The sequence below is a fragment of the Ursus americanus genome, chromosome 25 (genome assembly GCF_024610735.1).
Source record: "Ursus americanus isolate L20-20 chromosome 25, mUrsAme1.1.p, whole genome shotgun sequence".
Lineage (NCBI taxonomy): Eukaryota > Metazoa > Chordata > Mammalia > Carnivora > Ursidae > Ursus > Ursus americanus.
This window is the reverse complement of record NC_142151.1, coordinates 3929379-3956628: the sequence shown is the minus strand read 5'-3', so window position 1 is coordinate 3956628 and position 27250 is coordinate 3929379. Positions and strand designations below refer to the sequence as shown.

Below are 27250 nucleotides of genomic sequence, written 5' to 3'. Positions count from 1 at the left end.
AATACACCACTGAAAAGGAGAACTACAGACCAATATCTCTGATGAACATAGATGCAGAAATTCTCAACAAAATACTAGGAAACAAATTCAACACTACATTAAAAAAATCATTCACCATGATCAAGTGGGATTTATTCCTGGGATGCAAGGGTGGTTCAATATTTGGAAATCCATCAGTGTGTATCACATCAATACAGGATAAAAACCATATGATCATTTCAGTAGATGCAGAAAAAGCATTTGACAAAGTACCATGGCCATTCATGATAAAAACGCTCAACAAAGTAGATTTAGGGGGACTGTACCTCAACATAATAAAGGCCATTTAGGAAAAACCCACAGTGAACATCACACTCAATGGTGAAAAACTCATAAAATGGAATATAGGTACAAAATCCGTTCCTCCAAAATACTTATGGCAGGTGTATTTTGGAATTTAGATTTTTTCAGATTTTGAAAGGTAATCCAGTGTGTGTGTGTTTGTATAGTATTTCGTGTTTGGCAGCACTGAGTAATCAAGCATACCAGTGTATCTGTAATGTAACTTGGGTGTATTCACATCAAATTGGATAATGAAGTGGTAAACACCCTCAGCAGTTGAGGACTTGTTGGATCATACAGTAGTTCTATTTTTATTTTATTTTATTTTATTTTATTTTATTTTATTTTATTTTATTTTTATGTTATGTTATGTTATGTTATTTTATGTTATTTTATTTTATTTTATTTTAGAAAGAGCGAATGGGAGTGGGAGTGGAAGGTCAGAGGGAGAGGGAGAGAGAGAGTCACAGCCAGGCTCCATGCTCAGGGCTTGATCTCACGACGCCGAGATTTTGACCTGAGCCAAAACCAGGAGTCAGATGCTTAACTGACTGAGCCACCCAGGCGCCTCTGAATGAGTCTTTAAAACTCTAAGCTTCTGCCTTTTTCTGTTTTACCTGTTTAAGAAGGCAGTTACCACTGAATTAGGTGGTAGAGCATCTTACAGAGATGTTAGAACTGAAAGAGTTCTCAAATTTACTAATTTATTATCGTTTCTTTTAAGTGAAGTCCTTACTAGTTAAATTATCTTGAATATTTAGCTTTTCCTTTTCAAACTTATACCTTTAACTCTTGATTTTTTTTTGAGATGTACAGTGAAATACATAGATCTTAAGCATCATAGTTCTGTGAATTTTGGCAAATGCCAATACCTATATAATCTGCAGTCTTATCAAGATACAACATTTTCATCATCCCATCCTGTACCCTTTCCCAGTTTGTATCTTCCCTGCCCTCCAACAAAGTGTTCTAATTCCTCTCATCTTAGATTAATTTTGGCTGTTCTAGAACATCATATAGATGGAATTATCTAGTCTATACTCTGTTGTGTTTGGCTTCTTTTGCTCAGCATATTTTTTTACATTTATTCATGTTTTTGCATGTATCTGTAGTTATCCTTTTTAATATTGAGTAGTTTTATTTATAAAGATATTACATAATCAGTTCATTCATTTTCATGTTGTTGTTTCCAGTTTTTGGCTGTTTTGAATAAAGCAAGGTTTATTTATTTTAGAGGGTGGGAGGGGTAGAGGAAGAGGGAGAGAGAAACTCAAGCAGCCTCTGCACTGTGAACGTAGAGCCTGACGCAGGGCAGGATCTCATGACCCTGAGATCAGACCTGAGCCAAAACCAAGAGTCAGTCACTTAATTGTCTGCACCACCCAGGCACCCTTGTTGTAAATGTTTTTATTTATTTTTTTATTTTTAAAGATTTATTTATTTTAGAGAGAGAGTGTGTATGAGTACAGGGAGGGACAGGGGGGAGAGGGAGAGAAACTTCAGCAGACTCCTTGCTGAGCTTAAGATCATGACCTGAGCCGAAACCAAGAGTTGGCTTCTTTTTTTTTAATGTTTTTTTATTATATTATGTTAGTCACCATACAGTACATCCCTGGTTTCTGATGTAAAGTTCGATGATTCATTAGTTGCGTATAACACCCAGTGTACCATGCAATACGTGCCCTCCTTACTACCCATCACCAGCCTATCCCATTCCCCCACCGCCCTCCCCTCTGAAGTCCTCAGTTTGTTTCTCAGAGTCCATAGTCTCTCATGCTTCATTCCCCCTTCTGATTACCCCCCCTTTCTTTATCCCTTTTTTCCCCTGCCGATCTTCCTAGTTCTTATGTTTCATAGATGAGAGAAATCATATGATAATTGTCTTTCTCTGCTTGACTTATTTCACTTACCATTATCTCCTCCAATGCCGTCCATGTTGCAGCAAATGTTGAGAATTCGTTCTTTCTGATAGCTGAGTAATATTCCATTGTATATATGGACCACAACTTCTTAATCCAGTCATCTGTTGAAGGGCATCTCGGTTCCTTCCACGATTTAGCTGTTGTGGACAGTGCTATGAACATTGGGGTGCATATGGCCCTTCTCTTCACTACATCTGTATCTTTGGGGTAAATACCTAGTAGTGCAATGGCTGGGTCATAGGGTAGCTCAATTTTTCACTTTTTAAGGGACCTCCACACTGTTTTCCAGAGTGGCTGTACCAACTTGCATTCCCACCAACAATGTACGAGGGATCCCCTTTCTCCACCTCCTCTCCAGCAATTGTTGTTTCTTGCCTTGTCAATTTTTGCCATTCTAACTGGCATAAGGTGGTATCTCAGTGTGGTTTTTGATTTGAATTTCCCTGATGGCTAACAATTTTGAACATTTTTTCATGTGTCTGTTGGCCATTTGTATGTCATCATTGGAAAAGTGTCTGTTCATATCTTCTGCCCATTTTATGATTTGTTTATTTGTTTCTCGCGTATTGAGTTTGAGAAGTTCTTTGTAGATCTTGGATACCAGTCTTTTATCTGTAGCATCATTTGCAAATATATTCTCCCATTCCGTGGGCTGCCTCTTAGTTTTTTTGACTGTTTCCTTGGCTGTGCAGAAGCTTTTTATCTTGATGAAGTCCCACAAGTTCATTTTATCTTTTGTTTCTCTTGCCTTTGGAGATATGTCATGAAAAAGGTTGCTTTGGCCAATGTTGTAGAGGTTGCTGCCTATGTTCTCCTCTAGGATTCTGATGGATTCCTGTCTCACATCGAGGTCTTTCATCCATTTGGAGTTTATCTTTGTGTATGGTGTGAGAGAGTGGTCAAGTTTCATTCTTTTGCATGTAGCTGTCCAATTTTCCCAGCACCATTTATTGAAGAGACTGTCTTTTTTCCACTGGATTTTTTTTTTTTTTTTTAAAGTCCACTGGATGTTTTTTCCTGCTTTATCAAAGACTAGTTGCCCAAAGAGCCGAGGGTCCATTTCTGGGTTCTCTATTCTGTTCCATTGGTCTATGTGTCTGTTTTTGTGCCAGTACCATGCTGTCTTTGTGATCACAGCTTTGTAGTACAGCTCGAAATCCGGCATTGTGATGCCCCCAGCTTTGTTTTTCCTTTTCAGCAGTTCCTTGGCGATTCGGGGCCTTTTCTGGTTCCATACAAATTTAAGGACTATTTGTTCCAGTTCTTTGAAAAATGTCTTCGGTATTTTGATCGGGATAGCATTGAAAGTGTAGATTGCTCTGGGTAGCATGGACATTTTAATTATGTTAATTTTTCCGATCCATGAGCATGGAATATTTTTCCATCTTTTTGTGTCTTCCTCAATGTCTTTCAAGAGAGATTTATAGTTTCTAGAATGTAGATCCTTTCCGTCTCTGGTTAATTCCAAGGTAATGTATGGTTTTTGGTGCTATTGTAAATGGGATGGATTCCCTAAATTCTCTTTCTTCAGTCTCATTATTTGTGTATAGAAATGCAACTGATTTCTGAGCATTGATTTTGTATCCCGCCACATTATTGAATTGTTCTATAACTTCTGATAGTTTGGGAGTGGATTCTTTTGGGTTTTCTATATAGAGTATCATGTCATCTGCGAAGAGAGACAGTTTGATTTCTTCTTTGCTGAAATGGATACCTTTTATCCCTTTTTGTTGTCTGATTGCTGTTGCAAGGACTTCTAGTACTATGTTGAATAATAGTGGTGAGAGTGGGCATCCTTGTCGTGTTCCTGATCTTAAGGGAAAGGCTTCCAGCTTTTCCCCATTGAGAATGATATTTGCTGTAGGCTTTGCATAGATGGTTTTTATGAGATTGAGGAATGTACCCTCTATCCCTACACTCTGAAGGGTTTTAATCAGAAAAGGATGCTGTATTTTATCAAATGCTTTTTCTGCATCTATTGAGAGAATCATATGATTTTTGAATTTTTCTCTCTGGATAAAATCTAAGTCACTGATAGATTTGCGAATGTTGAACCACCCTTGCATCCCAGGGATGAATCCCACTTGGTCATGATGGATAATCCTTTTAATGTACCGTTGGATTCTGTTAGCCAGGATCTTGTGGAGGATTTTGGTGTCCATATGCATTAGGGAAATCTGTCTGTAATTCTCCTTTTTGATGGGGTCTTTGCCTGGTTTTGGGATCAAGGTAATATTGACCTCATAGAATGAGTTTGGTAGCTTTCCTTCTGTTTCTATTTTTTGAAATAGCTTTAGGAGAATAGGTATTATTTCTTCTTTGAATGTTTGGTAGAATTCCCCAGGAAAACCATCCGGGCCTGTAGTTTTGTTTTTTGGAAGGTTGTTTATCACTGACTCAATCTCTTCATAATTAATTGGCCTGTTTAAAAAATCAATTTCTTCCTGTTTCAGTCTTGGTAGTTTATAGGTTTCCAGGAAGGCCTCCATCTCTTCCAGAATGCTTAATTTATTGGCATATAGCTGTTGATAAAAGTTTCTAATAATCCTTCCAGTTTCATTGGTGTTGGTTGTGACCTCTCTTTTTTCATTCATAATTTTATTAATTTGGGTCCTTTCTCTATTCCTTTGGATAAGTCTTGCCAGTGGTCTGTCAATTTTATTAATTCTTTCAAAGAACCAGCTTCTAGTTCTGTTGATCTGCTCTACTGTACTCCTGGTTTCTAATTCATTGATTTCTGCTCTAATCTTGGTCAACTGCTTCCTCGTGCGTGGATTAGGCCTGTCCCTCTGTTGCTGTTCCAGCTTCTTGAGGTGAGAATATAAAAAGTGCATTTTAGATTTTTCTATTCTTTTTAGTGAGGCTTGGATGGCTATGTATTTCCCCCTTAGGACTGCCTTTGCAGTATCCCATAGGTTTTGGACCGTTGTGTTTTCATTCTCGTTGGTCTCCATAAATTGTTTAAATTGATTTTTGATTTCCTGGTTTATCGAATCATTCCTGAGCAGGATGGTTCTTAGTCTCCAAGTGTTTGAGTTTCTTCCAAATTTTTCCTTGTGGTTGAGTTCCAGTTTCAGAGCGTTGTGGTCTGAGAATATGCAGGGAATAATTTCAGTCTTTTGGTATCGGTTGAGACCTATTTTGTGTCCCAGAACATGGTCTATTCTTGAGAATGTTCCATGGGCATTAGAATACAATGAGTATTCTTTGGTTCTGGGGTGTAGTGTTCTATACATATCTATGAGGTCCAACTCGTCAAGTATGGCATTCAAAGCCCTTGTTTCCTTGTCGATTTTTTTGCATGGGTGTTCTGTCTATTTCTGGTAGTGGAGTGTTGAGGTCCCCTACTATTAATGTATTTTTATCTATATGTCTCTTTTTTTGTGGTTAAGAGATGGCTTGTGTATCTTGCTGCTCCCCTGTTGGGGGCATATATATTTATAATTGTCTAAACCACTTGTTGGATACATCCTTTAAGAATAATATAGTGCCTTTCTGTGTCTCTAATTATCGTCTTTAGTTTAAAATCCAATCTGTCTGATATAAGAATTGCTACCCCAGCTTTCTTTTGAGGTCCATTGGCGTGATGGATGGTATTCCATCCCTTTACTTTCAGTCTGAATGTATCTTTAGGTTCAAAATGAGTCTCTTGTAGACAGCAAATGGATGGGTTATGTCTTTTTATCCAATCTGCAACCCTGTGGTGCTTTATGGGAGCATTTAGGCCATTTACATTGAGACTGATTATTGAGAGATATGATTTTAATGATGCCATGTTGCCTGTAAAGTCTTTGTTTCTATAGATTGTGACTTTCTGTTTTGTATCACTCTTGGGGCCTTTTTACCTTTATAGAATCCCCCTTAATATCTCCCGTAGGGCTGGTTTCGTGGTTACGAAACTGGTTAATGACTGGCGATTCTGGAAGGTCTTTATTTCTCCATCAATTCTGAATGACAGCCTTGCTGGATAAATGGTCCTTGGCTGCATGTTTTTCTCTGAAAGAGCTTTAAAAATGCCCCCCCAACCCTTTCTCTCATTCCAGGTCTGTGTAGACAGGTCTGACGTAATTCTGATACCTTTGCCTTGGTATGTGAGAAATTTCTTTGCCCTGGTCGCTTTCAATACTGTATCCTTGGATCTAATATTTGCGACATGCACTATGACATGACGTGGTGTAGGTTTGTCGTGGTTGAGCCTGGGAGGGGTCCTCTCTGCCTCTTGGACATGGATGTTTGTTTCCCTTTCTAGATTAGGGAAGTTTTCAGCTACAATTTGTTCAAATATCTCTTCTAGACCTCTGTTTTTCTCCACCCCCTGGGGGATGCCGATGATTCTGACATTGGAGTGTTCATTGATTCAGTAATCTGCCATAACCTACATTCCTGAGCATGGTTTTTTTTGATCCAGATTCTATTTTAGCTTTCTCTTCTACTAACCCGTCCTCCAATTCACTGATACGTTCTTCTGCCTCATTCACCCTGGCCGTCAGAGCCTCTAGTTTTGACTGCATTTGGCTCATGGAATTTTTAATTTCTGCCAGATTCGCTCTCATTTCTGCTCTTGGAGATTCTGTATTCTCGTTAACATTTTCGTTAATACTTTTTTCAAGTCTACACATCACCTTGACCATCGTTACTCTGAATTCCATTTCTGATAATTAGGTTATATCCATATCCATTAGTTCCGTGGCATAGGCCACAGACTCATTGTCTTTTCTTTGCTGGGGGGGATTTCTCCTTCTCGTCATTCTGATGAGTAGAGGTTATGGGGTTGTCCAGAGCCCAAATTATTGACCGGGACCCAGGCCGTGTGCCCTTGTTTTATAGGGATCTTAGGGATGTGGGCTCTTGATTTTTCAGCCTGCCTTCTGGGGGAGGGGCCTGCCGCGCCGATACTCCGGTAACCCTGTTTGGGTAGAGTCTCCGTGTCCCCTGCGAAGAGGGATGGGGGTGGGCACACTGTGAGCCGGTCTTTCCAGGCTTTTGTTCTCTGGCAGCTTTCCCTGGCGGTTTGCTGTGCCTCTTCTGAGAGTCAGAGCAGCAGTGGTCGAATCTCAGCCTCTGTCCCAGAACAGAGGGATTGCGGACCGTTCTCCACTGATATTCTGGCCACTTTAACTCTGTTTCTGTTGGTGCTGCTCAACCTTGCAGCATCCGGGGATGTGCGCCCCACACCCGTCGTCTCAGCCCTCACTTCCAGGGCCGGCGCTTCTCTGTCCTTTGTGTTTCTAACACCGACAGCCACCCCTGCGCGCTCCCGGAGCTCCCGGTCTCAGTCTGGTTCCAGTGAGCACACTGGACCTCCGTTTCAGTCTGGTGGCGCGTTCCCCTGCTCATGGTCTCAGTTGCTCTCTCACGGGTGCTGGTCCTTGAGTCCACCCGCTCCCCCGTGCAGGTGGCTACCGCTTCCCGGCACCCGAAAGTGGCAGCTCCCTCCCCCTTCCGTTTATCTTCTGATATCTGTGCACTGCACGGTTTCACAGCTCCCCGCTTCGTACCTCAATACTCAGCGCTGGAGATGTTCATTTGTAGAGATCCAGATGTATCTTCCTGTGGCTGATTCCTTGGATGTTCAGGCTGGTCTGGTACCTATCCAACTCGACTCAGGGGACCTGCTGAAAAAGGGGTCCCCTACTCGTCCGCCATCTTAACTGCAAGAGTTGGATTCTTATCTGACTCTGCCACCCAGGCGCCCCGTAAATTTTTTTTATACATATGTGCTTGTGGACATGTTTTCACTTCTCTTAGGGAGATATATAGGAGTATAGTTGTTGGGTCATAGCATAGATACATGTTCAACTTTATGAGAAACTGGCTGGGGTGCTTGGGTGGCTGAGTTGCTTAAGTGTCTGCCTTTGGCTTAGGTCATGATCTCAGGGTCCTGGGATTGAGTTCCACATGGGCTCCCAGCTCAGTGGGGAGTCTGCTTCCCTTTCCCTCTGCCGCTTCCCCCGACTCATCTTCACTTGCGCTTTCTCTCTCAAATAAATAAAATCTTAAAAAAAAAAAAAAAAAAGAAAAAATAAAAACTATGGAAAACTGGCAGGGTAATTTTGAGAGTATTGGTATAATTTCACATTCTGGTTGTTCCACATCCTTGCTAACATTAATGTTCACATTTTAGTTCTTCTAGTGGATATGTGGTGGTACCTCATTCTGGTTTTAATTTTCATTTCCGTAATTACTAATGATATTAGTAATACGATGATATTAGTCACTTTTTCACTTGCACATTGGCTAGTTGTATATCTTCCTTTTCAAAGTCTGTAAGTCTTTTATTTTTAAAGCATTAGCATGTTTGTTTTTATTTGTGTTACAGGATTTGTTTATATATTCAGGATATAAGTCCTTTCACCGTTACTATTTCTCCCAGTATGTGGCTTACCAATTTATTTTTATAATAATCACTGATAAAAGTTTTGATACAATTTTAATTTTGATTAAGTCCAATGTGTCAGTTTTTAATTTTATCAAGTGTGCTTTCTAACACAGGTGTCTAAATATATTTTACTTAGAAGTATTCAGTCAGATGAAGTGATGGTGAAAGATTTTGTGGACATAGGCCTAAGTATTTGAATTGCAAATATGATGCAGTAAGTAAACTTTCTGCAAATATGGGTGCAGGAATTAAATATTTGTTTGAAAATAATGGTAACAAATGTATTTATTGGGGTTTATATGATAGAATTGGTGAGAGTCAGGAAAGCAAATTTATTTTCTCATTATATACCCCATGAAGATTCCATCTGGTGTTCTTTGCTCTTAACAGTGCTGCTAAATCATGAAACAATCTTTTATACTGTCTGTTTACTACCTAAATTCATTTGTTTCTTCATTAATTTTTCAAAAAATTTTCATTAACTTTTAAAGATTTCTTTATTCTATTTTATTCCATTTTTACAGAACCATGTGCAAGAGTCTTAGTCATACCTTATTTGATGATTGCCATGGAGAATATTAAAGGATTGTGTACAATAAATATTTATATCTCAGTTACTTTCCAGAAAGATTTATGGTTTTATCTATAAAAGCTTTGTATATTTCTGTTGTTGCTCATTTTTTTGTCCCCAGGTGCCTTTTTGTTTTTATCAAGCTTTTCTTTCTCTCTATTAATTATACTTTTGAAAGATTTGTTTCTATGTAGAGTAATGTGGTTAAATGTTTACCTGTTGATCTTAGATTTACCAGATTGCTGAACTCTTAATGATACAGATGTCTTGTCTGTAATTTTTTTCTGAGTTTTCATCATTTATCCTGTATAATGACTTTTTCTTCTTTTCTGATTCTTACACCATAATTTCTGAGTACACTTGTTCTTAGTATTTCTGTAGTAGACTACAGCAGTCTGTCAGTTGCCTAGTGTAGTCACTTTCATTCTGATTTGCTTAATAATGAGATTTGATTTTTATAAGAAAGCACATGTAATAAAAATTTAAGTATTGAAATAAGTTGTGAATAATCTTGGTTGGTTTATTCTGGTTTATGGTTGTTCTTTGTGTATGTTTTATATTGTTTTCTCCAGAGAATTAATTATATAAATAATTTCATTGGGCTTCATATCGATTTAAAATTTGTTTGGTGATAGTGTATGTGAAAGCGTCTAAAGCAATAGCACTGTACATGAATGCTTTTCTTTAAGACTGTAAGGTCATGATCTCTTTGTACTCTCAGTATCAGTCTTCCTTGCTTCTTCTCTTTCTCTGGAGAAGGTGGGGGAGGGATAAAGAAATTCTGTAGTTTCTGATAAGCTGTGGGCACAAAGTGACTTCAGTGTTAACATAGCTCTGTGGGACACAGACATCAGCCCCTGTCAGCTTTATGTTGTTTGCTGCAGCTGAATGTCAGCAGGGACTCCCTTCAGATCGCTAAGCTTCTTGCTTCCTCTGTGTATTCATTCAGCAAAACCTACTCCCCAAAACAGCAGTGCCAAGATTAGCTGTTATCACTTTCATAGCAATGGATATCACCTAACTCTGTTGTTTATTTTTCTTTCTTTTTCATTCACATACCAGTATTTCAGGGACTAAGTTTGGGGATTTTGTTAACCTCATTTACCTTTGTTGTAGGTGTTTGCAACTTTTGGGTTGTAGAGAATGAAGAAAGAAGTGAATTTGATATTTAAGTGTTGCTGGAATGAACAGTATTTTTTTTGTAGCTTGTAGTTCTGCCATTGCAATTGTTACCGCTGAGTGTTCTCAAGTTAAACATTTATGGAAGTGGTTGTTAAAGGATCCCTTTGCTGGTCCATTTTACTTTTAAGGCGGTGGGGTTTTTTATTTTATTTTTTTTGTTATTTGGTTGTTATTTATAATGAAAAGAATCTCTTCAACCCCGACATTGCTTAGGATGATATTTTTACTATTTTAATTTCTGGTTTGGGGTACTGCCCTTTCTATACTTCCTCTACCAATTTCTTCTTCCCTTTTTCTGTCTTTCTGTTTGGCAAGTCAGAACAGGCTTTCTAGAGGACATAATGCCTGAGCTAAGAATAAAAGGACAACTAGGATTTAACTGGGAGTGAGAGAGGGAAAGGGCAAAGACCGCGTAAGTAGAGGTGAAGGGGTAAATAATAAATAGTATGGCAATTTGGGTAACTAAAAGTAATTTGGAATTTCTAGGACTTGTACTAAAAGCGGTTTATTGTTACTTGAATTGTTGATTATCTCTATGAGTCCATAAAATATAAAATGTACAATTGACCCTTGAGGGATGTGGGGGTTAGGGGCACCATTCCCTGCACAGTTGAAAATCTGCATGTAACTTTTGACTCCTGCCGAAACTATTAATAGCCTACTATTGATTAGAAGCCTTACTGATAACATAGTCAATGACACATATTTTGTATGTTATATGTATTACATACTGTATTCTTACAATAAAGCAAGCTAGACAAAAGAAAATGTTATTAAAAATATCATGAGGAAGAGGCACCTGGGTGGCTTATTCGATTAAGTGTCTGCCTTCAGCCCAGGTCCTGGGATCGAGCCCCGCATCAGGCTCCCCGCTCAGCTTCTCTTTCTCCCTCTGCTGCCCCCCCGCCCCGCTTGTGCTCTGTCTTTGTCAAATAAATAAATAAAATCTTAGAAAAAAAAAAAAAAGAAAATCATGAGGAAGAGAAAATACATTTACAGTTATAGTACCGTACTGTTTATTGAAAAAAATCCATATGTAAGTGGACCCATGCTGTTCAAACCCATGTTGTTCATTCGAGGGTCAGCTGTATTTTGACCTTAGGACTTCCCCATTTTGATAGCATTTTCATTTATTCTTTAACTTCCATTCTGGGTTGTACTAGCATAAAGATAGATGTTCTTACATTTTCTGGATTCAGTAGCAGAGAGTAGCTGCTAGGATTCTAGTATAATTGCTTGTTCATTTTCTTGACTGTCTTTTTTTAGAGGAGAATCAGCTCAAAGTAGAGGATGAGAATGTTGAATAATTTTAATTTATCCATTTGAATTCTGTGTGGTTGTTTCTTGCATTGTAGTGTGTCTCTTGCTGATGTTTAGATTAGTTTGAGAACTTGGTTTTGGTTTAATATTTGCTGCACAGAAAATAAATCCTCGTCATCAACTGAAAGAATAGTAAACTGATGATTAGAAGAAGTGAATTACCTTATAGGCTTTTCCACTGTCTCAGTCTCTGAGATTCAGACTCATTAAATTACTCACCAAGTAAACTCACCTTCTAAAATGATAGAAATTAGAATACTTTCTTTTCATATTAAAGATTCATGAGTCTAGCTGATAGTGGTCTCTAATAGGTTCCAAACTTCATTTGAATATATTGCATGTAGAATAAGTGCTTGACATGTATGTGTCCCATTTCTCTCTTGAATATTGTTCTTAATTTACAATTTGTGATAGGGTATACTGCTTGTGGGTGAGTGTATCTGTGTAACTATTGTGTTCTATCAATTTTTAAGCTTTAGTTTTGGACGAGAACTCTATGTACTTTGTATAGTACTAAAAAATACTTCTCTTTGCTTTGGATCAAACATGAATAAATGCAGGGATGCCTGGCTGGCTCAGTCAGTGAAGCATGTGACTCTTGATCTTGGGGGTTGTGGGTTCGAATGTCACATTGGGTGTAGATATTTCTTTAAAAAAAATACAACATGAATAAATCCAGAGAATATAGTTAACGTTTTTTGTTAGGATTGTGTTTTGTATTTTGGATAGTTTGTTTTTAAGATAGAATTTTTTTGTGTTAGTTGGTAAAGAACTAATTGTTAGAGAAGATGAATAAATCATTGTGTTATAGGGGAAAGATACAGTTTTACAGGGACTTGGTTTGCATGACTATCTACTGGCTGTTTATTTTCAAAATAATTTCTCAAAATTTGTTTTGGTCAATCTTTAATCAAAAATTTATTGAGTACTTACTATACCAACCAGTGTGCTGTGCCCCAGAGTAAAGAGATGACAGCCCCAAGTCCTAGAAAGTTTTTATTGAAGACACAGACAAAGAAATACATTTTAGATTAGTCTGGTAAGTGCTGTTGTTTTAGGGATATAGTAACGTGGCAGTACAGATCAGAATATCAAATAGCCTGAGGGAGCTGTAAACTTGACTCACGTGACTTCAGTAAGAATTATTATAAGCTCTTGTTCATTTTACGTGAATAAAGTTACATAATGTACGCATTTATATGTTTCAGAAAAAATTGTTCTTACTTAACATAATATGGTGCAATACTTACTGGTACTTTTTTTTAGCAGGTCATCTTGACAAATAGTGCATTGAGTTCTCCGTGATGTATTGTTTGTAATGATGACCATTTTCTTGTATCCATAATATGGTAGTCCCCTCTGCATTGCTTTGCTTTCTGTGGTTTCAGTTACTGGTGGTCACTTGTGGTCTGGAAGCAGACCTCATTTTCCCTTCTGATTTACTGTTAGAAAGTCACTAATAGCCTAACACTACTTCACAATGCCTGTGTCATTCACCTTACTTAAGTTTGTCACGTAGGCATTTTATCACCCTATATCATCATCTTATATATCATCTTATATCATCATCTTATATATCATCTTATATCATCATCTTATATATCATCTTATATCATCTTATATATCATCTTATATCATCATCTTATATATCATCTTATATCATCATCTTATATATCATCTTATATCATCATCTTATATATCATCTTATATCATCATCTTATATATCATCTTATATCATCATCAGGAGGTTGAGTACAGTACAATGAGATATTTTGAGAGAGACCACATTCACATAAATATTATTACAGCATATTGTTATAATTGTTCTATTTTATTTTAGCTTTTTTTTTGTTAATCTCTTACTATGCCTAATTTAGGAATTAAATTTTTATCATAGGTATGTATGTATTGGAAAAAACATAAGATATATAGGATTTGGTACTATCCATAGTTTTAGGCATCCACTGGTGGTTTGGAACATATTCCAGTGGAAAAGTGGGGGGGTAATGTATTCTTTTTTTTCCTCCTAACTAAAAATAGCTCCAGAGACTACAAAGTTCTGTCATTTTAGAAATGAGGATAAACTGGATCAAAGTGTTATGTTGTTCCAAGAAATTAATGATTATATTTGGGAAGTTCTGCCTCACAGGAGCTTCTGGTATTTATCTAAAATATATTGTATGAAGGGTTGTTTTGATCTTTTGTCACTTTTGCAGATAGATGTATTATTTTTCTAATAAAAGTCATAGCCCCTGTCAGAGATTTAAGATTTTTCATTACTGTTGTTCACAGTATCCTACCATTTCATTGAGATACAGCTTGGTGTACTAATAGCAAAATCCTTGGAGGAAATTTTAAGCCGTTACTTTTCCAGTCTTTCCAGATCAACCGAATGTCAGAGTGAAAAGTGGTAGACTAGTAAGTGTTGGTATAACATTTGGAATGTGAGAAGAGTGAGATGTTTGGAGAGTGTCATGAGCAGAATTCCCAAATAGAAATTTTCTTAATGTCTTGCAACTGAGATCTTTCCACTAAATTCAATCTATCTGTTTTTGGTTGATCATTATAAATGTCTGTGAGATGTGCAAGTTTGCTCATTTTATCATCTGTATGAATATGCTAGAGAAGGAGTAGCCTGGCTTCTAGCCTCCTGCTTCTTTCTTCTCCCAAGGGAATTGACAAGATTTTTTTTTAAAAGTAAAGCTAGCTTGAATGTAGCCTAAAGTAGAGATGTTGATTCCTATTTCAGTGGAGAAGATTGCTATGTAGCTTTCTAGGCTACCAGACCATCATTTTATTTCTATTCCATAGTACGATGGGTGCAAGCAGAGCTGAATAAGTAGATACATTAGTAGCTGTAATTTATTTTTTCACCAAAATGACAATTGCCATACTAGATTTAATCATAAATGCTAAAGTATATGTGAGACTATTAGCTATAGTCAGCATCTGGTTCTCCTGACTTGAATGGTGATGAATGTCCAAAAAAGAATATCATTGTTGAGTTTAACTTCGGTTATTTCCCTTTGGGATAAATTCACTCAGACTTTATCTGGGTTTTTTGACTTCCAGAGGTGAAGAAGGAAAGTAGAATTGATCATAGATTTTAGAGAATTATTAGCATTTTGACACATCTTTTTATTAAAGGTTTTGAACTCTAACAACTGTTAAGAATCTTTACAGGGTGATGCTGACAGTTAAATGTATTTAAAAAGTCCTATTCCTGAATTAAAATATCTGATACTTTTATAAATTTATTCTTGGTATGAAAAAAGCAGTGCTTTTCAAAAGTTTGAAGATTACCAGAATTGAAAATTCACTACTTGCTAAGCATAATAGCAAAACCAGAAACCATGAAAGAAACAGTTGGTATGTTTGTACTAAAAAAAAAAAAATTCTCTATAATAGTCACCATAAACTTTGTTAAAAGAAAAATGACAGGCTTGGAAATATATTTGTAACATACACAGCAGGCAAAGGTTATTTAATCCACTTAGGAAAATAACCAAATGGCAAAGAACAAGAGCAGATGAGTCACAAAGGAAGGAATACAAGGTGCCAGTAGATATGTGGATAGATATTCAGCCATGCTTGTAATTGAAGAAATGCCAGTAAAAGAAAGAAGATACCCAGAGTTTTCAAATGTGTGGGAAATGGCCACTCCCAGATATGGTTTGATATAAATTTAAATGTGTACAGACCCTTTTAGAGATAATTTTAATATATATCAAAATTATAATTGCATATCCTCTAATTCCACCTTTGAGAATTTATCCCTAGGAAAAATTTGGATACATGTACAAAGATAGACATAGGAAGGTGCCTGTTGTAATAGTGAAAACTGAGAACCAACCTAAATATTTATCAGTAGTCATGAATAATTTAATATCCATACATTGGAATTTTATGGCAGGCATCAGTTTTTCCTCATTTTCTTTATTGTTGTAAATTTAACATTGTTGTAAATTGTTAAATTTACAAATTTATTTTTGTAAAATTTTGTAAATTTTGTAAATTTTGTAAATTTCTTTATTGTTGTAAATGTAAATCTTACATTTACCATCTTTTTTTTTTTAAGATTTTATTTATTTATTTGACAGAAAACACAAGCAAGGGTAGCAGCAGGCAGAGGGAGAGGGAGAAGCAGGCTCCTGCTGAGCAGGGACCCCGTTGTAGGGCTCGATCCCAGGACCCTGAGATCATGACTTGAGCCGAAGGCAGACGCCTAACCAACTGAGCCACCCAGGCGCCCCTTACATTTACCATCTTAACTGTTTTTCAAGTGTGCAGTTCAGTGGCATAAAGTACATTATGTTGTGCAGACATTACCACCATCCATCTCTAGAACTTGATCTCCATACCTGTTCAATGATTCCCCATCCCTCCTCAGTCCCCACTTTTTCCAAGACCTGGCAGCCACTCTTCTACTTTCTGCATCTATAAATTTGACTACTCTAGATACCTCTTGTAAGTGGAGTCATATAATACATGTCTTTTGTGACTGATTTATTAGCATAATATCAAGTTTCATCCATTTTGTAGCATGTGTCAGAATTTCATTCTTTGTTAAGTTTAAAATATAGGTATTTTCTTTTAATTTAATTTTTGAGTGGGTAGTACATCTGTTTAATTCAGATTCAAGAGGAAAGTTGGGAGGAGCGAAGATGGGAAGCAATTGCTAATTGGCATGGGATTTCTCTAAGGGGTGATGGAAGTGTTCTAGAATTAGTAGTGTTTGATGTACAACTTTTAATATGCTAAAGAGCACTGATTGTACACTTAAAACAGATGAACTTTATGGTATGTGAATTGTATTTCAGTAAAGCTATTACTAAAAAAAATTCAATGTCAGTTGTACTTCAGGTAAAAAAAATTTCAAGAGGAATATAATAAATTTCTAGTAAAGTATTCTTACAAGTTGTCCCTCAACTATTCTAGTTTTACTTTTTTTTTTTTTTTTAATGAGAGAGAGAGAGAGAGAGATAGAGATAGGGAAGGGTAGAGGGAGAGGGAGAGAGAGAATCCCAAGCAGGCTCCATGCTCAGCACAGAGCCCGTTACAGGGCTTGATCTCCTGACCCTGACTGAGATCATGACTCGAGCCGAAATCAAGGGTTGGATGCCCAACCGAGTCACCCAGGCACCCTCTAGTTTTACTGTTTAAAAAAATTATTTATGTGACTTTCCAGAAATATTTTTATTTCTTATGAATATTTGATTTATAGTAAATATTACTCCCTTTTAACAAAAGTGGTAATAAATTGAACACAGTGTTCTGCACCCAGGTAGATATCTCTGAAGTCTGTTTCTCTTAGTTTTAGGTAAAAAGAGTTTTTTTTTTTTTTAATTACAAACGGATTACATGGTTAAATAGTATAGAAAACTATGAAAAAAATGTAAAAACTGTCCACACCCAGAGATAGTCATTGGTGATTGTTTCTAGATCCTTTTAGACTTTTCTCTCCATGTATATATGCTCTTTTAAAAAATTAGAATTGAGATCATCCAATACTTGGTATTGTGTAGTCAGCTTTTTTATACTTAAAATGATACATTGTGATCATAATTTTTAATCAGTAAATATAATCCACATTGTTATTTTTTTACGGGTGCATAGTATTAAATTGGGCATTTTTCATTTACTGTAGCTCATCACCTATTAATATCTATTTAGGTTGTTTCTAATTGTGTCACTATTACAAACAAGAATGAGTATCTTTGTACATACACCTTTGTACCCTTGCCAGATTGTTTCTTTGAGATATTTACTACACTGCTATTTTGTAGTCTGCCCAAATTTTTCAACAATGTATGTTTTTAAAATATAAACTACAAAGATTTCCACGATATTATTAACTCTATGAAAAGATGGTGCAGGTATTTAAATCCTTATTTATTTTTAAATATGAGGACTCTGAAATGCAGAAAGTGGCATTGTGTCCAAAATTGCATAGCAGTTACTGTGAGAGCTGGTGCTAAAATCCATGTCTTCTGATTGTGGGTTCATGTCCTTTCCACTGTGGCATACTGCTAGTCCTTAAATACCTTCAATAGAAGGAGTGATTTTGTTGTTGCTTCTTCATTTCTAAAAATATGATTCTTGTGACATACTTTTAGATTCTTTGTATAATAGCTGCAGTTTATCCATTCAGATTAAAGGTTCATATACCTTCATTAGGGGTACAGGCTAAAGATACGCTCTCTCATGTTGTAGTTTATCTGCATTAACATCTTCATTTAATTACTCACCTATATTGTTATCTTTCCCTGTATGAAAAGCTCTCATAGTCTGTTTTTCCCCCCCTTTTTTGAAAGCTTCAAGTTGTGTTTTTTTCTCTGGGTAGTACTAGTTTCAGTAGGCTGGGAGAACAGCTTTGATTTCAGTGAAATCTCCATTTACTGTGTGATCTTGGGCAAGTTACTTAAATTTCTGTAAGACTAGTATCATCATCCATAAAATCAAAATAATAGCACATGTGTCATGAAGATTAAGTGAATTAACACATAAAAAGTGCTTGGCACAATTTGGCACAAGTTAGTTGATACTACTCATTAAATGTTAGTTATTAAATATGTGAATTTAAATCCTTAAAAGTCATTTTGTATTTTGATATCCTTTATATTTTTTGGTAAAACTTTTTTTTAAATTAATTTATTTATATGAGAGAGAGTGTGCGTGAGCCATGGGGGGAGGGGCAAAGGGAGAGAGGATGAGAGAGAGAATCTCAAGCAGACTCCCTGCTGAGCAGGGAGCCCAGTATAGAGCTTGATCTCATAACCCAGAGATCATGACCTGAGCCGAAACCAAGAGTTGGACACTCAACTGACTGCGCCATTCTTCAGGCACCCGTTTTGGTGAAACTTTGTATGATGTGTTTGTATTTCTGTAGATTTCCGCTTTTTCCTCCCCCCCCCTTTAGTTCTATGTAATACCTTCTATTGATTTTGAACAATATTTTTATTTTGTCATGGCTCATGCAAAGTTAGGAGCTGTTGTACTTACCTTGTTTCCTGTTGGGAATAAACAGAAGTTAAATAACTGAGATTTTATAGATTATCTCAATCATTTTTTTAAGACAATGTAAAACAGAATAAAGCGAATCCTAATTTATTGAATTCAGTGTTCTGAGAGCTGTGGTAGCTACTTTCTGACTTCCTCAATCTGCTTTTTTTTTTTTTTTTCCTACTTGAGGAGAAAACCTGATTTGGGGTTTTCTTTTTTGTCTTGGTTCTAGCACATGCAAATGACAATCCAAGCTCTCCAGGATGAATTGCGGATCCAAAGGGACCTGAACCAGCTGTTTCAGCAAGATAGTAACAGTAGGACTGGTGAACCCTGTGTGGCAGAGCTGACGGAGGAGAACTTTCAGAGGCTACATGCTGAGCATGAGCGGCAGGCCAAAGAGCTGTTCCTTCTTCGAAAGACTTTGGAGGAAATGGAGCTGCGTATTGAGACTCAGAAGCAAACCTTAAATGCTCGGGATGAATCCATCAAGAAACTTTTGGAGATGTTGCAGAGCAAAGGACTTTCTGCTAAGGCTACTGAAGAAGACCATGAGAGAACAAGACGACTGGCAGAGGCAGAGATGCATGTCCACCACCTAGAAAGCCTTTTGGAGCAGAAGGAAAAAGAGAACAGTATGTTGAGAGAGGTGAGTGATGCTTTTTCCGTTGTTTAGACTTGCTGATGGTCTTTTTTCCTCTGATTAGTCAGCATCTTGGCTTAGATAAATTTATATGTTCTACCGAGTTAGTGGAAGGGAATTTCTTCTTTGGTGTTTAAGTGCTTCACTGATTTCTATTCTGATTTGCTCTCTTGCATGAGATGGCATTGACTGGTTTGTGTACTGGCTTGATAACTTTCTGTGTCTTTTTCCCCCCTCTCCATTTCGTTTCCGTAGACTCATTTTGTTGCTAGAGGGGCACAGAATTTTCTTTGTTACTCATCTCTTAATTTGTTCTTAGAGACACACGCAACAAAACAAGAATCAGTGTACCTATTATTTAATTTTAGAATATTACTAAAAGAAAGTAAGTGGTTACCTCTGTTTAGGTGTGCTTATGTAATCCTTGGCAGTAGTAATGGATGTTTGCCCCGTGGTTTCCATGGAAACTTGCCTTGCTATAAAAGATATGTAATAAAAATCATTTGCTACCATGGAGGCACAGTGAGAAAGAATGACATAGAGGCACACTGCAGTTATTTTTTATAGAGGAAACTCACACTTTAGCTGACCACTGTGACTGTTGGTAATTTTTCACTTCTCTAGGTAATGATTCATTTTAAGAAAGTATAAATGAAAAATGAATTAAAAAAAGTTGACAAATAATTCTCTATATGTGGTCAAGACTTCAGCCATTTAGATGGGGAGAAATATCTCAGAATTGTATTAGTGCCAGTCTGAATGAAATATGAGGAAAGAAATTTAAAAAAATGGAATATTCCCCAAGCAGAAAGATAGAAACTTTAAAAGAATACTTCTAAATTTGAAGTTCTGTAACTTCTTCTTTTATAAAAATTCTGAAATACTTATTTACAGTGAAGTTATTTTACTTTTGATAAAGGGGAAATTCAGTGTTTTTTAAATACATGATTTTATTATACAATCAGTTCATTGAATGTTATTGTAATAAGATTAGGAAATAGGTTAGCAAAAAATTAAAACTCCAGGTATCATTACCTACTGCTGTTACATATATATTTCCAGTCATTAGTCATTTTTATTATGTATACGTTGTTTCTATTTCTTTCTCTTAAGAAGATAGAATACTAGGGGCGCCGGGTGGCTCAGTCGGTTGAGCATATGACTCTTGATTTTGGCTCAGGTCATGATCTCAGGGTTGTGTGATCCAGGGATCGAGCCCCGTGTCCTCGGGCTCTGCACTCAGTGGGGAGTCTGTTTGGGATTCTCTCTCTTTACTCCTTCCTCCCTGTGCTCTCTCTCCCTCAAGTAAACAAATACATCTTAAAAAAAAAAAAAAAAAAAGAAAGAATACTATCATTTAGTATTGTCTAGTATCACTTTCTGCGATGATGGAAATGTTCTGTATCTGCTCTGTTCATTATGGTAGCCACTAGTTACATGTGCCTACGGAGCCCTCGAAATGTGGCTAGTGTGACTGAGGAACTGAATTTTAAATTCTTTTAAATATAATTAATCCAGAATTAAATTTAGTTGATCAAATTTAAAGTGTTGACATGCAGCTAGCGGCTATTGTATTAGTGCAGGTATGCATAATGCAATGTCACCTGCTTTTCTTAATAATTTGTTTTGACCACCTTTCTTTTGTCAGGTTAATGTAGAGACTTGTAATTTCTGATGAATTTATAAAGTTCCATTTACATTTATTTGAATACCCTTTACTGTTGAAAATTTTATTTTCATATTAATTTTTCAGTATTATAAAACTGTGCTGCACTGAATATCCTTAACCATATATCTCTGTACATTGATTTTTGTGTTTAGGACAGATTCCTAGAAATGAATTTGCTCAAAGTGCGTGTACATTTTTAAAACCGAATAATCCTGTCTTCCAGGGTGATTGGACTAGTTTATCTTCCCAGCAGCATATAATGTGTTCTTATGATTAATCTGCAGCTATGTACATGTTATGCTCTTCAAATTACCAGACGGTAGTATCTTAGAAAATCGTTAATCAACTGCTATGTCAAGGAACATCCTGAGTTTGTTTCAGTTTACTTTTAATTTACTTTATGGCCTGGCCATAGAACACTGTTAGAGAAATTGTGATAATCTTACACACCATGCAACAGGAAATCCGTTCCAGCACCATGAATTTTGAATGTTATGTTTTCAATGCTTCTGTTCTGAATATTTCTACCTATGCCCACTTATTTAAAAAATTTTTAAATTGAAGTAGAGTTGACATACTATGTTATGTTAATTTGAAATGTACAATATAGTGATTTGACAAGTTTATACATAATGCGCTATGCTTACCGCAATATTAGCTACCATTTGTCACCACACGATGCTATTACAATACCATCGATTATATTTCCTCTGCTGTACCTTTTATCCTTGTCACTTATTCATTCCATGACTGGAAGCCTGTACCTCCCCCTCCCCTTTACCCATTTTGCCCATCCCCCCCAACCCATCTCCCCTGTTGGCAACCATTAGTTTGTTCTCTATATTTATAGGAGTGTTTTGGCTTTTTGTTTTTTCATTTATTTTGTTTTTTAGATTCCACAAATAAGTAAAATCATATGATATTTGTCTTTGTCTCACTTATTTCACTTAGCGTGATACCCTCTAGGTCCATCCATGTTGTCATAAGTGGCAAGATCTCATTCTTTTTTATTACGTCTATTTAATTTTGAGTTTGGGAGTTAATAAGTGATGAATAGTTAAGGATTGTGAAAAGCCACATTGTTATTCTGGCAGAGAACAATCAGAAAGATGGTGAATTTGAAAAACTGGTAGAAAAAAACATGAATTTAAGACTGATTTTCAAATAACAAGCTCTACAAATATCAAGTCCCATTTATGTACATAATGTGGAAAGAAATATAGGCCCTAGGGGCGCTTGGGTGGCACAGCGGTTAAGCGCCTGCCTTCGGCTCAGGGCGTGATCCCGGCGTTATGGGATCGAGCCCCACATCAGGCTCTTCAGCTATGAGCCTGCTTCTTCCTCTCCTGTTCCCCCTGCTTGTGTTCCCTCTCTTGCTGGCTGTCTCTATCTCTGCCAAATAAATAAATAAAATCTTTAAAAAAAAAAAAAAAAAAGAAATAAAGGCCTTGTCAATCATACCAATACACAATTCCTGTTGCCATTAGTAACATAATATCATTTTTTTGGGTCATACAAATTAAAATTATTTAAGAGCAAGTGGAAATGATTGCTTCAGAAACAAATGTTCTTTTTTTTAAAGGTTTATTATTTTAGAGAGAGGGAGAGAGGGAGAGAGCGAGAGAGCATGAGTGGGTGGGGGCAGAGGGAGAGAAGCAAACTCCTTAAGTGGGGTTTTATCTCACAACCCTGAGATTGTGACCTGAGTGAAATCAAGAGTCAGATGCTTAACTGCGTGAGCCACCCAGGTGCCCCTGGGACCAAATGTCCAAAAAAAAAAAAAAAAAAAATGTTTAGAATTCTTGTTCTCTTTTCTGTTTCTCTTATTTACCTTTCAAGACTTAAACCAAAATTCAGTTCTTCTGCGAAGTTTTCCTTGTGCAGCTTTATACACATATGTAGATGAATCAATCATAGTATATTTATATTTACATGTGTGTTTGTTCATCATTCACTTAAGTTTTTACATCAAAGATGCATTTTTAAAAAAGATTTTATTTTTTTTTTGAGAGTGAGACTGCGAGCTGGGGGGTGGGGGTGGGGTAGAAGAGCAGAAGGATAAAGAGAAATTTAAGCAGGCTTCATGACCAACACGGAGTCTGACACAGGGCTCAGTCTCATGACCTTGAGATCATGACCTGAGCTGAAATCAAGAGTTGGTCACCTGCCCAACTAAGCCACCCAGGCACCCCCCTGAAGATTGTATTTTTCAGTAATCTCTACAGCCAATTTAGGGCTTGAACCCACAACCCTGAGATCAAGAATCCCATGCTCCTTTTACTGAGCCAGCCAGGTGCCCCCAAAGATACATTTTTTTTAAAAGTTTACTTTAAAGATTTATTTATTTACTTGAGAGAGTTGGGGGGAGGGGCAGAGGGAGGGGAAGATAATCCTCAAGCCGACTTCCTGCTGAGCGGGAAGCCTAACCTGGAGCTCCATCTCAGGACCCTGAGATCATGACCTGAGCTGAAATCAAGAGACGGATACTTAACTGACTGAGCCACCCAGGTGCCCCACCAAAGATACGTGTTTTAAAAAAATCTGTATTTTGCTAGTGTCTAACAAATACACAGTGGGTCCTCAAGAAATGTTAGATGAATACGTTGAAATGCAGGCAAAATTTAAACCTGGAACTTGTAGAAAGGATAGTGTTTTGAGTTTTTTTTCCCTGGTGGGACCACTGGGTACTAAAACCTGATGAAGGTTTGAAAACAAGTTAAACCCCAAAGCTAGTTTTGCTTATGAGTTCAGTTATACATATTATAAATAAAATATTAGCAGATAGAATCAGCATTATGATAAAATGATGGTACTCTGATCAAAAGGAGTTTATTCCAGGAATGCCAGAATGGCTCAATATGTCATACATAGTTACAATTTGTATTAGGTAAAAGGAAAAGAGAACCTTGTGGTATTTGATAATTGTCTCAAAGATATTAGGTAAAATGTTACAGACATTTTCATTGAAAAATGAAACAAAATGAATAAAAGTAAGAATTGAATGTTACTTTTATGGTAAGATTTAAATAAATAATAACATAATAAATGTATATTATAAACATATTTCAAACGTATAGCCAGCATCAAGCTTACTGAGACATACTAGAAATGCCCATTGAAGTTAGAAAGAGGTCAAAGATGGTTGTGTTCATCAGTATTTAACATTATTTTGGAAGTGTTAGGTGGTACAATTAGATAAGGAAATGGAATACATAATATCTGTAACGGTAATGGAAAGGATACGCTAAATTTTCATTACAGTGTAGATGGGAACATTAATATAAAGATGTCACTTTACCCCAAATCTGTAAATTTAATGTAATCGTAATGGGAATGATTTGAAACATGCCTTAATGATGTTGTGGTTTATTTGCAAGAAGAATAGTGCAGGAACACTTGCTTAAATAGATCATGATGCACGTATTTTAAACACAGTGTTATTAAAATGTGTGGTACTGGCACAGCAATAGATAGCTAGATCATGAAACAGAATAGAATCCAGAAATAATATAGTTTTCAGTATATAATGGATGTTTTGAAATAGTGGCCATCCATTTGGAAAACAGTTACATCATTATATCAAATTAAATTCTGGATGAAATAAAGAGCTACTTTTTAAAAAAATAAAAACTTTAAAAAAATAAATAAGTAAAAAATAAATAGAAGAAAATTCATGTAAAAAACTTTTAATATAATCTTGAGATAGAAAAGAATCTTTCATTACCATAGCAAGAACCTTAAAGAATTAAATTTGTGTATGTTAGAAAATACAGTTAACAAAAGTTAAAATGATAATTTGGGGTAAAGCTTTGTAATGTATGGCTAGACTAATACATAGAGATTGTTTCTAAAACAATAAGAGGCTAGAGGCCCTTGGTATCACCTTTCCTTTCTCATTTATTCAACAAATATCTATTGAGCCTCTGATATGTATTTGATCCTGGGATAGTCATGGTGTATACATTTTTCATGTCAGCACATATGGTCTTTGCCTTCCTAGAATTTAAAAATCTGGTGGGAGACTGTAAACTGATAATTATGAGATGAACTACATGATTGGGTGGAGTCTAATTATGTTGGGGGAGGTGATTTCTGTAAATAGGATAAGTATCTTTGAGGAGGTGCCCCTTAAGGGAGTTCTGAAGAAAGACAAAGAGAAAATGTTGCTGAGCATTTGGATAAAGTCATTTTGTGAAGAAAGGTTAACAGTTTCAAAAGGCCTGATGGGAAGGAATTTTGAGGGAACAAGATGGTTAGAGGGCAAAAGTAAATTGTATAAGGTGAAGGCTGGCATCAGATGACAGGTTGAAGAGGTAGCCAGGGCCAAATACATTCCTTTCATTCATCAGATATTTACTGGGCACTAACCATGTACAAAGCAGTAGGGAAATAACAGTGAACAAAACATGCCCTCTAGGAGACAAAGCACTTGCCTTCCATGATCCTTGCAGGTAATGTGATTGTTATACTCAAAGTGCAAGAAGAGTCCATTCCAATGTTTAATCAAGGGAATGTTAAGATCTGGTTTGCCTTCTACAATTTACTCTGGTTGTGTTCAGAATGAATGGGGGAGGGAGAGTCAGGAGTGAACAGGGAAGTCTAATAAAGAACTTAACAGCTCTAATCTAGGTTAGGTGAGTGGGACTTGAAATGACCTTTGCAAATTGTATTACTAGTGGATCAAGAAAGTCAAAAAGAAGTGAAAGTTGGCAACACCAAGATATCCATAGGTTTTGTTATTTATTGGACTTTGTCCATCTTTAAAAAAAATCAGTATTTCATGGGGCGCCTGCGTGGCTCAGCCCTTAGGCATTTGCCTTCAGCTCAGGTCATGAGCCCAGGGTCCTGGGATAGCCCCGCATTGGGCTCCCTGCTGGGCGGGAAGCCTGCTTCTCCCTCTCACACTCCCCTTGCTTGTGTTCCCTCTCTTGCTGTCTCTCTCTGTCAAATAAATAAAGAAAATATATATATTTTTAAAAAAATCAGTATTTCATCAATCTAAGACTCACAGTTTTTCTTATTTTAATATGGAATTGAGTTAAATCTTAACCTTGCTGGCATTGTACAGTCGGTCGGCAAGCAGTAGTCGTGCTGGATTTGTTTGCCTGTGCATTCACATTCATACCTGTTCCTTTTGTAACCACTTTAGTTGAGGGTATGAGCATTGTTGGTATTTCTCATGTTAACTTTAATTGTTGATCAGTATGTCATCAGTAATATCATGTAGTGAACTGGCATTGAAACCATAGTTACTGGCATGGGGAAAGTTATAAAAACAGTTAAAAGAGGTATATAGTTAAACTTTGGTAAAATAAAAGATAACTCTTACAGTCAGTATAAAATAAAAATTTTGAATGATAAAGCTTTGTGTCATAGTTTATTTGGAGGTATTTCCTCCCTTTCTTTCCACTACGTAAAACAGTGATATGTACTACAATCAATGACATCTTAGATTTGATGAAGTACTGTAACATTAAAATGGCATTCATATCCAGTAGCATTTGTGATTAGTTTTCCATTTTGTTTATGGTAATGATTCTGTAGATAACAAGTAAATATTCTCCCAAATAAAAGCCAAAGAGGAAGAAAAAATAAATTTAAGCGTCATATTTAGTTTGTACTGAAATTACATTTTTATGGGACTACTTATTGTTAGATCTTATATTGTTTACTGTAGTACTTTTCCTTTGATTGATAGAAAAGTGAAGACATTTATTGGACAGATGTTCAACCCCACCGTCAAGACTTGTCTTGGTCAGTGCTTGGGGCTTGGGCATACGGAGTTTTAACAAGCTTTATAGGTACTTCTGTTACACACCAAAGTTTGAGACCCAAGTTTGAGTTCTCAGTCTCTTGGCAGAACATACCTAAGTTGGCTGTGGAATTTTTCGGATCTGCATTTCGTATGCATACCAGACATTATCTGTAGGCCAAATAAACAATATATTTCATACCTGTATATGCTTTGAATTTTAGAAATGTAGATGCTGTTGTGGTAAATAAAATATAAATTTGCTTTATTTATTTTTATTTTATTTTATTTTATTTTTTTAAAGATTTTATTTATTTATTTCACAGAGATAGAGACAGCCAGCGAGAGAGGGAACACAAGCAGGGGGAGTGGGAGAGGAAGAAACAGGCTCCCAGTGGTGGAGCCTGATGTGGGGCTCAATCCCAGAACGCCGGGATCATGCCCTGAGCCGAAGGCAGACGCTTAACGACTGAGCCAAAGGCAGACGCT

General features: G+C 36.5%; 1 protein-coding gene across 12 annotated transcripts in view; it reads left to right on the top strand.

The window, feature by feature from the left end:
* ERC1 (ELKS/RAB6-interacting/CAST family member 1) overlaps nt 1–27250 on the top strand; it is a 554385-nt gene that overhangs the window by 80679 nt on the left and 446456 nt on the right. For all 12 annotated transcript variants that reach the window (XM_087855512.1, XM_087855510.1, XM_087855513.1 and 9 more), the window contains exon 3: nt 18930–19346. In XM_087855512.1, coding sequence (XP_087711638.1) covers nt 18930–19346 — 417 coding nt within the window. The remainder of the gene's footprint in view (nt 1–18929; nt 19347–27250) is intronic.